This window comes from Haemaphysalis longicornis, unplaced genomic scaffold, assembly GCF_048455015.1.
Source record: "Haemaphysalis longicornis isolate Haplotype H1 unplaced genomic scaffold, Haemaphysalis longicornis Haplotype H1 scaffold_12, whole genome shotgun sequence".
NCBI lineage: Eukaryota > Metazoa > Arthropoda > Arachnida > Ixodida > Ixodidae > Haemaphysalis > Haemaphysalis longicornis.
The window spans coordinates 84943487-84960556 of record NW_027526225.1 but is presented as its reverse complement, the minus strand read 5'-3'; the positions used below and the strand labels follow the sequence as shown (position 1 = coordinate 84960556).

At 50.4% G+C, this 17070-nt stretch overlaps 1 protein-coding gene across 1 annotated transcript; it reads left to right on the top strand.

Annotated features, from left to right (window-relative positions):
• The first annotated feature begins 9795 nt into the window (after positions 1-9795).
• On the top strand, positions 9796-16812 carry LOC144162048 (uncharacterized). The gene is made up of 2 exons (XM_077692565.1): positions 9796-9930; positions 15148-16812. The coding sequence occupies exon 2, from the start codon at positions 15293-15295 to the stop codon at positions 16790-16792; it is 1500 nt and encodes a 499-aa protein (XP_077548691.1). The 5' UTR covers positions 9796-9930; positions 15148-15292; the 3' UTR covers positions 16793-16812.
• The last annotated feature ends 258 nt before the right edge of the window (positions 16813-17070 follow it).

Genomic DNA, 17070 nt, shown 5'->3' with positions numbered 1-17070 from the left:
CGTAGGCATGCACGAAACTGCGTCTGCGTAGACCATCAAAGCCTAGCACTATGGAACGCCTAGCGCTTGAAAAACACGTGGAGCCTCTAAACTGTGCTTCAGGGTGGAGGACTACCACCACGCTGGGGAGCCGGGTGATGCCTGCCACGCGTGTCATTGGAACTCGGACAATGAAGACGCATGCGGAACCCTAACCATGTACATCTTCGCTGTAAAAATTCATTCCTCAACGAGGAAGGGGCCTTGGGCAAAACTCCAAAACTGCTTCGACCGTGTCGGCATCTGGGCGCAATCGGATAGACGTCAGCTTCCATAAAGCGAGGGACCCAGGATTCATTCCGACCGCGAGAATTTTTTCTTCAGTTCAATGAATAATGATCATCATCGTTAGAGAAAGTTTGCTATCCTGCAGTGCGTTTTGTAGTGGTCTACAGGCATCAGGGAGAGGTTTAAAGCTTTGAGTTAAAAAACCGACAAGCTCTGCTTTCTGCGGAATTGGTTCAGAAGTGTACGTGGCCAGGCCATTCAAAACGGGTCGAAGGCCTTGCAAGCTCACTGTACCGTCATTTGATCGAAAAGTCCCTGTTAGTTGGAAGGCGTGTGAAGTCATGACAAGGAGTGACGTCATACCGTATGACGTATTAAATGCGAGGTGTAGCGACCTTGTAAATGGAGACGATTAGGCAGGCAGTCGTGGTTACGTGGCTATACAGCGGATTCGTGCTAAGACGAAAATGCAAGGAACAATTGGCATTTTAACCCATTCGTAGACATGCTAAATGACCTCTAATGCTCGCCGGATTTTCCTTTTATTAGTTCCTGTTTATTTACGGCAGAACCTGAGAGGCGATGCAAACGCTGAACAAGCGCATTGCCAGTGATTTCTCTTTTGAACGTGAGCATAAAATACTTCTCTTGTTTATGAATTTGTCAACTACTTAGGGCGGCGAGTCGCGAAGTCTTTGCCATGGATCTCCTTCGCGCTACTTTTCGTGCGTCGTCCATGGAATGCAAATATAACGAAAGCTTTTGCGGATTCCACGCGTGGGTTTCTGTGGCTCTTTGCTGCGTGTAAAGATAAACAAAAACATCAATAGTAGAAAGAGGCAATGTATACTAGATAAAATACATTAAAAAATTCCCCCGCATTTCCCCGAGGGGGAGAATGTGAAAGTGCGAATGCACGGTTGTCTGCCCGCTTGCGGCGCTTGCGCTCGGCCCCCGCAGCCCACCGCCTCGCCGCCTTCTCTTCCATCTCTTCCATCGGGTTTGTAGTATCACGTGTACACCACGCAGTTATCAAGCCGCTATAACGCCGCCGAGTCGCCAACGCACGCCGCTGACGACGTAGTTTGAATGCGTTAAAGATATAAGGCGCGTTCTGACACCGATATCAGCGTCGCGTCCGTAGCTTGGTCGGTAGAGCGTCGCGCTGCGGCCGCAAAGTCCTCGGATCGAAACCTGGCGCCGGATGCTGTTTCTTTTATAATATAGAGGAGCACTGCGGACGCCGCCGACGCCGCCGCCGCCGCCGGCGGCGGTGGATGGTTTGGGGTCGCTTATAAAGTGCACTTAAAACACCACTAACTAAAACACCAATATGTCGTACTCGAGGAGGCAGTACTGCTACGACAGCTGCAGGCACGCGCAATATGGACGCCAGTACTCGCAAAGCATGTATGCCCGGAGGTATACCAAAGTGATGTGTGTGCGGTGTGCGGCAGGGATCGAGCCACCATGGTGCACGTGTTATGGGAGTGCCAAGAGACAGACCCACTCATGGACACGCTGCCACCACGCCTTGCCAGTGCGGTGGCCAGCACAGAGTGCAACCTACAGCGGGAGGCCGTTCAGCTTGCGCTGGCGGCCCTTGAACGCCAGCGGCCGAACACGCTGCCTCCCCCCCCAGGAGGCCGGCGACAGTAGGTAACATCTCGCAGGCAATAAAGATGTTGTTTCTCTCTCTCTGTCCTTGCCAGTATTCCTTGCGAGGAACTTCTGAAGACCTCACTGCTTGTGCAGTGTATGAACGCCTACATCCGTGAAGGCAGTGCTGACAGGTGACAAGCAGGTTTCCAGAACACCTTTTCCATGGAAGCACCAGCAATATGATCCCTTCAGGTACATTCAGCACTTCGGCTTCTCAGGGCAGGCGAGGTTGTTGAGGGCAGTATGGACCGCAGACGAGTGAGTTGGCGCATCGCTGTGCTGGGCAGTGAAGGCGAGAAGCCTGAGTGCGATTTGTTCGACTTACTTACGGAGCAGTACAATTTGAGAGAGAGAGAGAGAGAGAGAGAGAGAGAGAGAGAGAGAGAGAGAGAGAGAGAGAGAGATTCAGGGAAGCTTGCATTTAAGCGCAATTAACGGACACAAAGTTGAGTTTTGGTATCCTTGGAGTGTCGTGTTTGACGTCACCGGTATGGCCTTTCAATGACCTTATTTTGAGCAAAGCCACAGTGAGCTCGTCGTTATGGTCGACGTTTTCGTACGCCACTGTGCAAGCGAGAGTGATCGTCTCTAGCGGGTGCTTTGTGCACGCCAATCCTCCGGAAACCAGCGCGGCCTGGTTATGTGGAGTAAATGATGACCTACAGCAGCTTCTCTTCTGCGGTGCAGAGGGCATGAGCACGAGGACACGAGGGTGAACGAACGAAGGGCGTACGCTATGACGTGTCTTTCACGTTCCAAGGCAAGTGTGCCGATACGGCGAATGCTGGAGTGTCTATTTCTTGTTTTGTTTTTGTGATCAATGTAGGCCAATCTCCCTAAGTGGGTATGCTTGGCTTGACGAACGTGCACTCGAGGCACGCGTTCACGAGCGCTCATCAATATTCTGGGTATTTTTTTAACTGCGGACGTCATACACAAACTATTTGCTTAACCGCTTCACTGTTAAAATTTTTATTCTTTAGACAGCCCTAGTCCAGGCTTCTTCATTAGGAGACGGATGGTCCGTAGATTTCCTAGAGTCCGTCACTACCTCTAAGGCAGTGGGACGCCACAAATTCTTGCGTTGACGTGATGTCCACGCCATGGCCAAGTTTCAGCCAGCCTCCCCAAGGAGCGATGCAGGTCTCGCGGATGGCACCCCCAGTAAGGTGACGCACTGATGCGTGCTGTTGGAGGTGTAAGGTAAGTGGGTCTGAGGATGATGCACAGAGTACCAAAGAATGCAGCTAAGCAGTGCTTAGACAAGAGGCACGATCACGCTCCCGGGGCCGTCTCCTTAGAACGTAGTGCACGTATGCACAGAGAGCGCAACGGGGAACGAGGAATTCCGCCCACACGGCTTCGCAAAACCACCGCCAATGAACTGGCTGCAGGGTCTGCCCGACGTTGACGCTTGAGCTCGGCGTCGCCGGTCCTACATTTGTCGGCAGTGTTTGCAGCACTAGTGCAGGGCGGACCCATGTTCGCGGTCCATTCTTCATGTGCGACGTTCCCTCTCCCCTCGCTTTCACACGCTTGTCACATGCGCACTCCACGACGACGAGGCTGCGGGAGTGTATACTTACAGTGCGGTCCATTGTTCAAGAGAAATGGCGAGCGCATGGCTGCCGCGCTACACGGGGCGCCGGCGCCGAGAAGTAGCGAGAATCGGAGATAGCCGGCACATGCGCACTGACCGAACGAGGCGGAAGAAGCCGCAGTGTCGTCTGCTACGGCGGTCCGCCGGGACGCAAAGCACGCAAAGGATGCTTCAAGTGTGAAATTCCTCAGCTCTCGCAAGCTGAGCGGAAGCGCCGGCTGTCTCCGACAATCGCCACTTCTTGTCGCCGGCGCCCCGCGGAGCGCGGCGGCCACGCGCTCACCATTTCCTTCAACAATAGGCCACATTATACGTCACCGATACGTGTTAATTACTCCGATATGCAGGACCCACACATTTCCTCCTCTAGCTCATAACTACTCTTCGACTCGGTTTTTAACAGCAGAGCTGCTTGAGCCTTTACTTCCGTCGTCGAGCGTTACCATAAAGCTGAGCCCATCCGCGCGCACGTGCGCATGCGCCTCGTGAGGAGCGCCCGGCGTCGGCCAGCTCGACCTTCGAGAACACTCTGCATGCCCAGCGTTCGTGGCGGGATCTCTTGCGTGCTGTTCCCGAGACAGTTTCCGTACGTTCGCGCCTGAAGTTGGGAGCACGGACGCCGCGTTCACGCTACAGATGCCGAGTTCGCGAAGCCCGTTGCCGACGTTTCTGGCGCGTGCTAACACTGTGCACATTGGGAAAGATGTGTGCCCAGGAGCATAGAGTTTCATACTAATATATACTAGAGGGAAATCTGGCGCTGCATTCGCGGGCCGCCGTGGGCGGCGCCATTGCATCTAGCGACGTTCCTCGCTTTCTTGGCTTGGTTAGCCACATGGCTTCTTTTTCGTCTTGCAGCCAAAAGGGGTGACATTCTTTTTTTGTTCATCTTGCACGAAGCTTCTAAATAATCCCTGACAAATAAATCTTTCTGAAGCTTTATTTTATAATAACAAAACAAATTCGGTTAATCTTCTGCAGTAATATTGTTGCATTTTTGCAGCAAAAGCCAACTTTTCAGCCTGTTTGTGAGCCATGCCAAGGACAAGTGGAACGTGCCTGCCCGGTACATGACGGCACGCTCGCTGAAGTGCGGCTCCCCTAGACAGTGGCACCAGATTTCCCTCTAGTGTTAAACTCTATGCCCAGGAGGACAAAGTGATCAGGGCGCACGGCTGGCTTTATAAAGCCGGTTTTGTCCAGTCCTGCCAGTCATGGATAACTTTTAGTGGCCAAGCCCAGAATTGAATGTAAGGTGCAACAGCTTGGTCTCCGGTGAAGTATGAGGGGCCGCCAGCTCTGCTGATCCTCTAGCTTGCAGCACAATGCACTCTACGCCATTTTTTTGCGTATGGGCAGTGGCTTTGCTGGAGCGCCTTCCTGGGAACGGGAGGACGTGTCGCCTCGGCATTTACAGCATTGTAGAGCTTTCTGCTGGGCTAGTTAGTGAGTAGCTCCCATAGTTTGAAGCGCAACGAAAAAATTCAGTGCCCTTCCACTCTGTGAAGAAGGATAACCTGCAAAGCAGCACACCCTCCACGGATTGCCCGGAACAATACATGCTTGTTTGTAATTCATGACTGAGGATACTTCCTAACCAATTACCTGAATGAAATTTGGGAAATACGCGAGCGCTATCCTAGCGGACAAACGTAGAGTTTTCTCCTACCCTCCCGCGTCGTAGGCATTTTACTGTTTGTGTTATGCGCCAACCCAATCCACTCTACCCCAGATGACACTAGACCGGTCGCATTGGGCTCTTTGACGGCCACGTTGGACCTCGCGCACACACAACGCACATCACATCAGCAAGGTTATGAAACCTATATCTGCGCGTGGCCCTCCTCCCTACCGCCCTCCTCTCCTAACCCGTGCACGCATAAACTGAGAACCGCTCATGAGCGGGTGCTTAGAAGTGAAAGATTGTGTCGAACATGTCGCTCTGAAAGCCCTTTAAGCTGAACGGGTGATATTGGCCTACGTCGGTGCTCCAAGCGGGCCAGTAGCTGTTCATCCGGAAGGAATTTGCAGCTACACGACCAGCTGGAACTTCAGGCGGCCACGGCGGCGGCAGCGGCTTTCCGTTGTTTTCGCACCCATTCACGCTTCTGTTCGGGCTGACGCTTCTTAAGTTTACGTTGCTCTTCCTCCAAGCGAGCGACATGCATCCGTCCCATAGCGACTTAACAGATCGAGGACTTCGACCTCTATACTAGCGGGCACACCCGTGGGTGTCCCTTTCACTGCGCAGTCGTAGGTGCAACACACCAACCCAGAATCAAACCACACGATTGCGGAGGGCAGCTGACTGGGGGCATTGATCCATGTAGCTGCCATGTTTAAATCTCCCACCACCGCAACGGGTATGTCATCGGTAGCGGCATTAAGACCAGCTGTGCATATAGGCTCCGGACAGCGCCCAGAGGGCGACACGGAGCCCGCGACACCCAGCGCCCCCTTCGGCAGTATGCGCAACACTGGGTCGGTCCCCGCAAGCCGGTACGCTGCTGGCTCGGGGGCGCTCTTCTTTTTGCAGCGCGGATTAAGCATATTAGTCGCCCCTTTTGGGCTTAAAACGAAGTAAGAGATTGTAAAGTAATCCTGCCACATAGTGCATGTGAATGGAGAAGGATTTATTCGGTTGAACTCGCGTATGAGAAGGCATATAAAGGCCGCATAGCCGTGATGCCCAGAAGAGAAACGCTTGTACAGCCTGCCTGCGGGGCAAACCTTTCTCAAGATCAGCATGCTTCGCTTCAAAAAAAAAAAAAACGTAATTTATATTGTTCACTCCACAAAAGAGGAGGCTTTGCCTGCAAATAAATCAGACGTTGCGCGATGTTTCCATGCGGGGTATTCCATCCATGTGAGTGCACTTGCATGCGACTGCAGAACTACTAACTGGACCACACGGGAGTTACATATAGGTCTTTGATCCGAATGTGATGCTCCATACATGTAACACTATGAAATTCACGTTTGTTGGGGTATAGCGAAAGTGCGGACGTTAATAAGTGCCCGCTTCGCCGAGAAACTTTTGGGCTTCCAGTTGTAGCCCAGTACGTGCGTTAGTTGCATATATGTAAACACGCCCCCAAAAAAGAATCTCCTCATGAGAAGGCTATCACAAGAAATTACTTTGGACAGGGATGGGATGGGGGAGGGGTAAGCAGAACATCTAATAGGCGTATCGGAATAAATTACGGAATATTCATATTCGGGCATTTTTTTTTCTCTCCACGCCAACGGGTTCGGCAGGAGACCTCCGTTAGGAACGAATAGTAGCGCTTTTATACCGTCAACAGTTTTGCAACAAAAGTCACGGGAGAAAAAATTTAGTTCCCTGAGTACACCCCTCACTGGTCCGGAGTGACCGCAATCACAACGGATGGGATAAATAAAGTTTGTCCTCCTCCTCCTCCTCCCCGAACACGACATTTGTTTTCCTGTGTACATATTGTTCCAACTTTGATTGCGGCACGTCTTAGCTCTATTTTTCTTTGCTTTTCAGTGACTTGGACAACAATTTCATTGTATCTTTTGCAAGAAGAGGCGGTGATTTTATGCTATCCAAATGCTCGCGAAACATTTGGGAACATTAACGCCAGTAAGTGTCCGCGCCCCATATGTGGTTATATGTATTTAATTCGGCGGTATAAGCACGTGGAAAATTAGATGAAGCAGAGTAGAACCGCTGGGTGATAAAGCTACAATGCTATAATTGTGCTTGGGGGCCCTCTTTGTTACCAAATTCAGAGCGCAATTATGTGTGTTGACCGCCTGCTAACCAGCCTACTAACAAGCTGATCGTACACCACGGCATCATGTAATCCTCTCGCTTAATGCGGGCGTTTCAAGATTCAGTAACCATGCTCGGTATCTGCGTAAAAAAAAAAAACAGAGAAGAAGAATCCACGGGAGAATGCAGAGCCTTGAACACATGCTTCCCAGTTGTGCTAGCCTGCGGCTCAACAGCGAGGCGACAGCAATATATCAGTGCCCCGTTTTATTTGGAGGCTTCCCCCGACTGCATAACATTTTACATGAATTTTGCACTATGTAGTACATATACGCGCAAATAACATTATAACAAACGTTTTTTGCTAAGTTGCGTTCACTGGCGCTGAAGGCGGTCGGCGCGGTGGGACCGACCCGGAGTTGCGCGTGTCTGTCGCGGCTGGCGCTGCGCTCGCGCGGCAAACTTCGCTGTCCGGAGCCTATATGCCCCCTCCCTTCACCCCGAACCCGTGCACGCCTAACCGGCAATGGTGGATAGGCGCCTCAATAGGCGTGAAATACACTGCCGAATGAAGAGAGAAATGTAGAGAGAAAGACCTTATACGCGACCAGACTAAGATGTATTAATATTCTTCCGCCAGGAGAATTGCGACCAGCTTATCGACGAGAGCCGCCAACGAAACAATGTTGCTTGGAATGGCTTTCAATCTAAAGAAAAATAATGTTCTTGAAAAGCAGCGCCCGAGCGAAAGCCGAGAGGGCCCGGAGAAGTTTCATCCCCCTGCTTTGGCCACTTGGGTTTTGAAGCGCGGGGGCCCCAATGAGTGGTTTGCCATATAGAAGGTGGCGAGAGCCGTACTAGTGCGATAATTGATAATAGAGAGTTTCAGCTCCCTTTTTTTCCGGTCCGCTCGGCTTCGATAGCTAACGGGAGCACCATTGCCCATGCGTGGCGCGCTCCGGGGCAAGTGGCGTTACCGGAGCGGGTCCCCCTTCGCTTGGCTTTTCTTGCCTGGGCTTTCCCCGACAGTCAGTAGCGTGAGGAAAGCGTCAAAAATGTGTAAAGCACCGTCATGCAGGGCGACTCTGGCAGTAAAGGACAATATATTTGCCACCGCGGACCAACCATAGCAATGCGGAGGTCCTGCACGTATCTAATAGTACTATCATCCATTATCTGAATGGTAATTCTGTTAGATAAGTGACGAAAGGTAAAGAAAGGTTCAAATGAGTTAGCAAGAAAATTTCTGCTTCGTTAGGCGATAAAGTTGTCATAAAATAAGGGTGCACACTGATCACTGGTAGCGACCTTGATTTCATCCCACAATAAATCAATTGGGAAATACCCACAAATATTCACCGTTATTTCACCGCTTTCGTTTATTCCTCCTCACTTCTTCATGAGTATGGAATTAAAATCCCCCTTCCTGGAGGGAAGACGATGCCGTGTAGCCCGTTATATTGCTACTCTTGCAGCTTTTCAGACTCGTCAGTGTTTATTGAAAAGCGCTTCACTTCTCAATTATTGGCATGAGTGAGCCACAGCATAGCCACTGTACGCTACTGCCTACTGAAATGAAACTTTTCTTTCCGCAGGGCTGGATTGACATCAACAGACACTTCTCCGACTTGTAGCCAACCTGAGTCCCTGCAATATGGTTTGTCTGAATGTCGCCGCTTCTGGAACGAACGGGGAAAAATTATCGTGCTGACCCATTGATTGTCATGGCCTACAGGTGAGCACTAGCGTCCTTTGCTCATTCGCTGCTAGCAGCATTGGGCAGCAAAAAAAATATTTACTCCCTCCTCCATCAATTCGTATTCGCCACTCCAAGACTCCTCTTTTGATATGCCTTTCCTTTGATGTCTCCCCTACCTATACACCGAGTGAATCTTATTGTCTTTCTGCAATTCTTTTTCCAATCATAACCTTCACATCTTTGTCTGAATAGCCCGGTCACAAAACCTGGCCAATCACTCTCTGTGGGTAAACACTAATACTGTAAAAGAGGAGAAGAATGAGCCAGAAACTGCGTCGGCGGATGAATTTAATGGGATTTTAGAAATTTCATCGCAGTCCATTTAATGTCATTCAAGGCGCGTATTTTCTTTTGTGAAAAATGAATTCAACCCATAAGCTCCAAAAGAGGCATAGTAGTCCTTTCGAATCCCCGCCTGTGGTTAGGGGCTAAACACTTCAAGGGCACCATCACCATTAGCGTCTTCAACTTGTGATTGCCATCTTCGCTGACCAAGCCCCCCGAGTGAGTATGCAAGTTTTGTGGAGGCCGGGACGGGAGCAACAAAAGATACCCTGGCGGCAGTGGCCAACGCTATGGCTTCGCTGGGAAACCAAAAAGAAAGGGGAAATACAAGCGCCATCACTAACCTAGACACAACATATTTATTGTTGTTGATAGTGTCGGCCACGCCGGGAAGGGGGGCGTCAGTGTCAAGGAAAAGAAAGAAAAGGCGCTTGTGCGCGTGCGCGTGCGGCGGTGCTCTTTCCGTGGCGGTTCTTCGACGACGGCAACTGGGTGGGCTAGGTCCGTTCCAGCTCCCAGCCCTGGCCGATCCCAGAGGCGCGCCCGCAGCTGTGTGCCGTCGCATGGTCCGCCGCTAGGAGACCCCTGCGCCCTCGAAATTGCCTGGCCGACGCTAGAGTGAGTCCTCTCCAAACGAACTTGCCGTGCCATCTTTCCGACGGCGGCCGGCGGCGTTGCGCCGCAACCTGCGACGCCGCTGGCGGCCGTCGGCAGGGCGGCACGTCAAGTTTGACGCTAGTGTGCGAGTAGCTTGAGGCAGTGTCCGTTCTGCCGGCGCCGGCAAAATAATTTACCCGAAATTACACCGGCTGTCGTCGCCCATTGGCTGCCCGAAGTCACATGACACGTGCCGGTAGAATTTCGGAAAAATTAGTCTGCCGGCGTCAGCCGAATGTTTTTCGAAATTTTTCCGGTGGTAGAATTTGGAAGAGTAGAACCTAAATTAGCGTAGCCAAACCAGCCTCATCTAACTGAACCTCATGTAACCTAACCTATCATGACCTAAACTAACCCAACCCTACGTAACTGAGCGTAACTTGACGCAACTACGCCGAACGCAGACTATCATAAACCCAACTTAAAACACAGAAGTTCTTTGAAACCGTAGTATTCAGTTTAAAAGCGGGTACGAGGCCACACCCACACGGCAGCAGCTAAAAGGGTGGGGTTTTGCGCAATATTTATTCCACAAAGGCTCCATTTCAACTAATCACAAGCAGCTGCCGGTGGAATCTCGGAAGAAATTATTCTCCCGATGCCGGTAGACTACACACTACCTAACACTCGTACCAAGCATCTTGGACACGGTTCTTGGCCACCTGAAGGACAAATAGCATCCTAAGTGACTATTGACTTGGGAATGATAACCAAACGCGTGGTGCCTTCGAGAATAGCAGAAGTATCGACTACTGGATAAGGAGGATCGATTCAAGGACTGCGCGCCTCTCCTTATGGCTGGGGAATGTTTCTGAGCAGCAGGTAGGGCCAAAGCTCAAGCGTGGATTACGTGGCCGGTGTCGTTTGTCAAGACCGCGGCCTGGATCTTGGGTTTGTAAAGGCTCACAGGCCTACTTTTACCAAGCGCCGCAACGGCAGAACTGCGCGGTGCTTCGTAATGCATATTGCCTTCGTAGTGCCTACACTTGTTAGCCTACACCTGTTAGAATTGTACCTGGATGCACATCTTTGGCTCTTCGGACAATTGTATGGCGAATGCAAGCCTTGCGACCTAATCTTCATTTTTATAGATACATGTGATTAACAAAGTAATTTATTACATGGAATATGGCGTGCAGTAGCTGACAACAGGGACAAAGAAAGTTCCTTGTCCCGTGGTATTCGGCGCTACAGTTTGAAGTTCATGCAACCAAGAAGCCCAGATTTATTCTGTCCATGTATCGATATTACGGCGAACGTTAAACCCCCACGTGGTCGAAGTTAATCCGTAGCCCTCACTACGCGTGTCTCTTAGCCCAAAGCCAAATTTGTCCTTTGGCAAGGTCTATAGTTTGTGAGGCTCCCCTTTCAAGAATGCATTAAGCGTGCTTGCAAGAAGAAACTACGTTAGGTTTTACCATTAGGTAATTAAAAGGTTAGGCTTTCAATTAGGTACACACACTCAACTTTCTTACACCCGTTTTGGCCGGAAAGGTTGTAAAACTATAGTCCCATGGCGAACAGCTTTAAAGGGTGTTTAGGTTAAAACATGGTGCAAGGACGAAAAAAAGGTGTTCGTGTGAACACCCGAAAAGAGCTCTAATGTTGCTCAACACCCTAAAATAAGGGTGTGGGCAGCGTAGCTACGCGTGACGGTGTGGATGGGCCGCGCGCGCAGCATGACATACACACTCAACCCGCACACGTCACATTTGACCATCAAATGAATTTAGAAGGAAAACCGACGGGATGCATGGGGACGGTGAGTACATACTTACATGGAAATACATCTCCTCTTGCTTTTATAGCCGGCAGAGGAAAGTCCTCCGATTGTCGGTGGGATTGTCGCAAAAATATATTTAAGCTCTAATTTCGGAATTATGCGTTTTAATGTGAGCATATACAAATCAGCATGCGAATTCGCAAAATCATTTTAATCTCGAGGTAGCTATTGTGTTCAAAGAGTCATAAAATTTTATTAATTACCAAGCAAACCATTCTTGTCATATTAACACCCTTCAAGAAGAGTGTTCATTATTTCAACACCCTTTTCCCAAAAGGGTGTAAAGCTACAAATTGTTTGGAACTAAGAAAAAGGGCGTAAAAAAAAAGGGCGTAAGAAAATGGACGTAATAAAAAACCCCGAACAGAGAAGGGGGTGTAAGGGACCTCCAACTTTGTAGGTATTTCATGCCCGTTTACACCGGTGGACAGAGAATTTTCTACAAGCGGAGTTTGTTTTGTACCGCACGATGTTTCACACAATATGAATTGGAATAATTTATTACAAGTGAAGCTGTTTAAGCTTGGACTAGGTTCGGTATCGTTAGCGGAAAAAGACAAAGAACTGCACCCCTGTAAAGGGGGCGCCACCGCAGATACGGTGTTATTGCAGTGAAGCCAGCTTTGGAGCCTGTTCGAGCAAACTGTTCGAGCAAACTGAACTGCAAACTGGGCTTCCAGAAGCCCTATGATTTAAGGGTATCACAGGGGAAGTTAACTTCAAGGCTGTCGAGGGGACGAAAAGAAGATTAGAATGCTGGCGGACGAAAAGCAGAGAGGGGAATATTGCCTAGGACAGTTACCACCTGTAACAGGGAAAAAAAGTATTTCGGGCCTAATAAGCTTTAGTGCCTGCCCTAAGCAGCGCTAGTATTAAACCAAGAGTGTAAAACATGGTTATATTAGTCCTTTTTGGTAAGATGACATGTCATCACCCCGCTTCAAAGGGGAAACCAATAGCAATCATCATCATCATCATCGAGTGAGATCGCAGAAGGCGCAAGTGATGAGCGCCTTATACAATACTATTTCAAGGGAACTAGTCTTTTTTGGGGATTCTAAAACCTTAAAAAAATGGCGCAGGTTCCAATGGTGGTGCAAGTTTAGAGAAACAGCATAGCTGGGGGTCGACCACGTTTGCTTCCCTCTTGGATCCGCTGTCAATGTGGGGGACACACTGGTACAGCCTTGTACAAAATGTTTAAATACGAGCTATCCTGTGTTCCTTCGACAACGTACAACGAAGCCTATAACGACAAAGCTCTGCCTCCGTCGTACGCTGCTTCGCATGCAGTACCCTAAACCCCAAAACAGAAGAAATAGAAAAGCTAAGGAATGTGAATTCCTACCGGCCAGTTTCTTTAACTAGCTCACAAAATGTTTACAAAGCAGCCTTCAAACAGTTCTTGATCGAATTGTCGGCCCGTATCAAACATATCCGGTATCAGAGAGCGCAGCTTGTTTACAAACATCCACACGGCGAGATGTGTGTGTGCTGACGCCGTGAACGCCGGAGCGGCGGTTATCCAGATTGACTTGGAAAAGGCGATTGACTCCGTACCCCACAACACTGTTTACGTAGGTAATGTAAACGTAGGTAATGTTACTGAAGAAGGCGTTGAGCTTGCATACAGAAATTACACTGCTCCTCTGATCTCGAGTAAGCAGTTGAGAGCACCCATCGATGTGCAATGTTCTGTACGGCAGGACTGCCCCCTTAGCCCCTATCGTTTTGTATATACAGTGGTCGCCACATCCCGAACTAGGATGATACAAACTTCAAGTTGATTGCAATAAATTTCAAAATTCTGGTTCGCTCGCTATGTTCTAAATCGATGTATTTTAAAGCCACTTAATTCGAACCGCTGCATTGCGTAAATACAGTTAATTCGTGGTTTTTGCTTGTCCTTGCCGAAAAATATTTTCCCAATTTGCCGCTTCTACACATTAATGTCGCTAACAGTCACAGATAAAACCGACTACCTGCTTACACGCGTTAAAGCGAAACCGTGCAAGCCAACATTGAACTCGTGGGCATTGAACTCGTTTAAAAACAGCGCGGAAGACAGGACTAAGGAAGAAACAGACGACACGAGCGCCGTTTTCAACCACAGGAACTCGGCCAGTTGGGTAGTGGTCCGCAGGTTTCGGTGAAAACGCTGATGTCCGCCTCCAGGTGAGGCTTCACGGAAACATGCAGCACGAAGGAAGTCCCTGAAGAAAGTCATTTGGTTCCACGCCTCAGAACGTAAGGAACGGCACAACCGCATTCGGTGCCCTCTGGAAGGGGCCAGGGTTTCCGACGAGGGAGGAGACTTTAGGGGGAATTACGCAGTTCTTGATCGAGTAGGTGTACAAGCGAGCTGGGCATGTCGCAAAGACAAAAAGATCAATGAACTTTGAACGGTTATGCAGACAAATAGGTGCAAAAGAGCCCGATGTGACAGGCAAAAATTGCAAACGGGTGTAGTGAAGGGCTTGTTGGTACATTATATGGTTTAAAAACAGCGCTTGTGTTGTCTGTTCCTTCCTTAGTACCGTCTTCCGCGCTGTTTTTAAACGATACAATGCACCAACACGCCCTTCCGTATACCTTTTTTGGTTGAACTGGCTGCGCTTGCTCGAATCGTGAAGGTTCCTTTGGACTGTCATGCAAAGACAAAGCAGTCATTCGTCATTTTCTGCAACAATGAAAATGGTTGCCGAAAATGAGCGCATATTTTTACACAAACAGGGAAAAAAAGCAGGTTTTTAGCTGTACGAAGTCGAGCCAGAGGCGAAAAACGCGTCCGCGATTCGGGAGAAATGCCTCGGATGCACTAAACTTCACGGTTTCCAGACTGGCATTTAGCTATATCTCAAACGGGCGAGCCAAAGTACGTGACCACGTAGCAAGCGCTTCGTTATGGTGGACCACAACTCGGGTAAACGGCGGGCTATTATGCCGCTGGTACTACAGGTTATCTTTACACAAGGCGATCTCCCAAGAACCACTGTAAACATACACGAAAAAAAATGCAGCGCTCATACCTCAATAAAAGCAGCATGAAGGGCCCCCTTCTTGGTATTGTGTAACCTCGAGCGTAGCACTGCGTCACGTCAAGTCGTATCCCTGTAAGGCTCAGGCATGCCAATATCATTTTCGTCACTTTACCCTTGCTAGCGTGGGGTCGTGTATAGTAGGTCAGTGTAAACTGCGTGTTTCGCCCCGCTGCTTTGCGATACTGATGCTCGAGCTCAACGCCAGGCACCGACGTTTTCGTTATCATGAATGAAGGCCGGGCCTCGGTTAAGGACAGCTTTCTTTCGGTAATTTATACGTTCCGTCGGTAACAAAGCCTGCCCCGATGTTGCACGTCGGCCTCGGGCCGTTAACGACCACCATTGCTTTTGCAGGTTCCTCGCCACCGAGCCATCCGCACCTTCGTACAGAGTACGCAGCGTGCAACTGTGCGAACTGAACGGCGTCGGCTTCAGGTGAACCCGGGCGTGACTCACGGACAGTACAGGCCCTGCCTGCGCAGTCTCGGCTATCAGCAAAATGTCGCAGAAGCCAGGCGTAGTCGTCGCCCCCGATCACCCTGCGCCTCCCCAAGCAGCACAGGACGGTCATGACGACCAATCTATGCCTACGCCTACCCGTACGGCACCGGAAGTTCCTCCACCGGCCTCCGCTACGCCCCCTCAAGAGGCCCCTTATGTTCCCCCGGTGGCCTCTGCCCCGCCGCCTCAAGCAGAGCCCCACGTTCCTCTCTCGGAATCCGCTGCGCCTCCAAAGGCAGTTGCAGGACTCTCCCGCGCAGAGCCTCCGCCTCCCCCTCCGAAAGTAGTCGAACCTCGTCGACCTCTGCAGGGTCAGCCAGTCCAGTCCACCTCTGCCAACGCGCAGAGGGTCCCCATCTCCGAGCCAGTCAAGGAGTACCTGGTGGCAGTCAAGACCTACGAGCAGCAGGTCGGACCCAACATTGTTCGTGGGAAGATGTTCGTCGAAAGCCTGCCCACCACTCCCAGGGCCATGCCGGCCGAGCAGAGGTTTTCCGCTATGCCGGGAACGGAGTACGGCCAGGATATGGACATCGGACCTGGTAAGGATTACATGTACGCGCCCATGAGCAGCGACCAAGGTCTTCCGATGGGCGGGGAGGCACCGCCGTACGTGCAGCGAAGTCGCGAGGATTTCCGCAACTTAGCTCTCGGCCACGACATCGACATCGACCTCGCTAAAATGGCCGAAATGGGTCCCGCAGTGAGGAGGATCTTGGACATGGGAAGCCGTATAGACCAAATTTTGGACGTCGCCAACATGCCTCATGTAGGCAGGGGTCGAAGCGGCTGCGCACAGCCTAGCGGGCCTGTCATGGCAGAGTCTTACGGGAGACCGCCGCCTACCGGTTACGTTGCGCCGATGGGTAGGTGCAGTGCGGAAGCCTGCCCACGAGACCCTCGCTTGTACGGCGCGCAAAAACCGCGGATGGGCGGGCGTCCTAGTTACGAGGGTTCAAATTACGCGAGGCGACCTTGCTCGAGGGAGACGACGGCCTACGTAGGGGAGAATAGACGTACAAGGAGGTCTATGAGCAGGGCATCGGAACTGTTGGACAGAATACGGCAAGACATCGACGAGCACCGCGCCGAGAACATGCCGGAGAAAATTCGCGCAGTCCTGGCGAGCACTGATGACGGTGAACCAGACGTGCGTGTTCGTCACAAAAGACACAGCATGCCGCATGGCAGTAGGCCACCGAGCCGAAATGTCCAAACAACGTCGTACGACGACGATTACTGCTTCGTCAGGCGAGAATACTCGAGACCACTGCAACAGAGGTCGCAACGTGTCAAGAATTCCTCTTCGTCGTCTTCGTCTTCGTCTTCGTTATCGTCCGTAGACAGACCGCGCCGCGGGAGCTCGAAGCGTTCCAAGCAGTACCGGACCAGGAAATTTGAGGGTCATGAGCTACTTACCACCTTGGGACCCATTCTATTAATTGTGGGAGCCATAATGATGATCTTGCTGATAATGATGACTGGATCAAGACGGTGAAACAATCGAATCCCACATATTGCGCTAAGTTATCAATAAAATACAATAATACATAGTAATTGAAATTCATAATGTTAGTGGTTTCCGGAAACTGATTTCTGGGTGTCCTTTGTAATATTTAACGGTGCACGTCAGTATGGTTTATTCGCCAGTCCATCACAAATTCACAATAATCGAAATGCCGCATTGGCACACATGACAAGCCAAAGAACATGGGAGCATTTTCTTCGAAAGAACCATTTTAAGCCTTCTTATACACGCATAAAATTCAGCAAAAC

Excerpts from the sequence above, each read along its gene's own strand:
- LOC144162048 (XM_077692565.1), top strand. The coding sequence starts at position 15,293 with ATGTCGCAGAAGCCAGGCGTAGTCGTCGCCCCCGATCACCCTGCGCCT.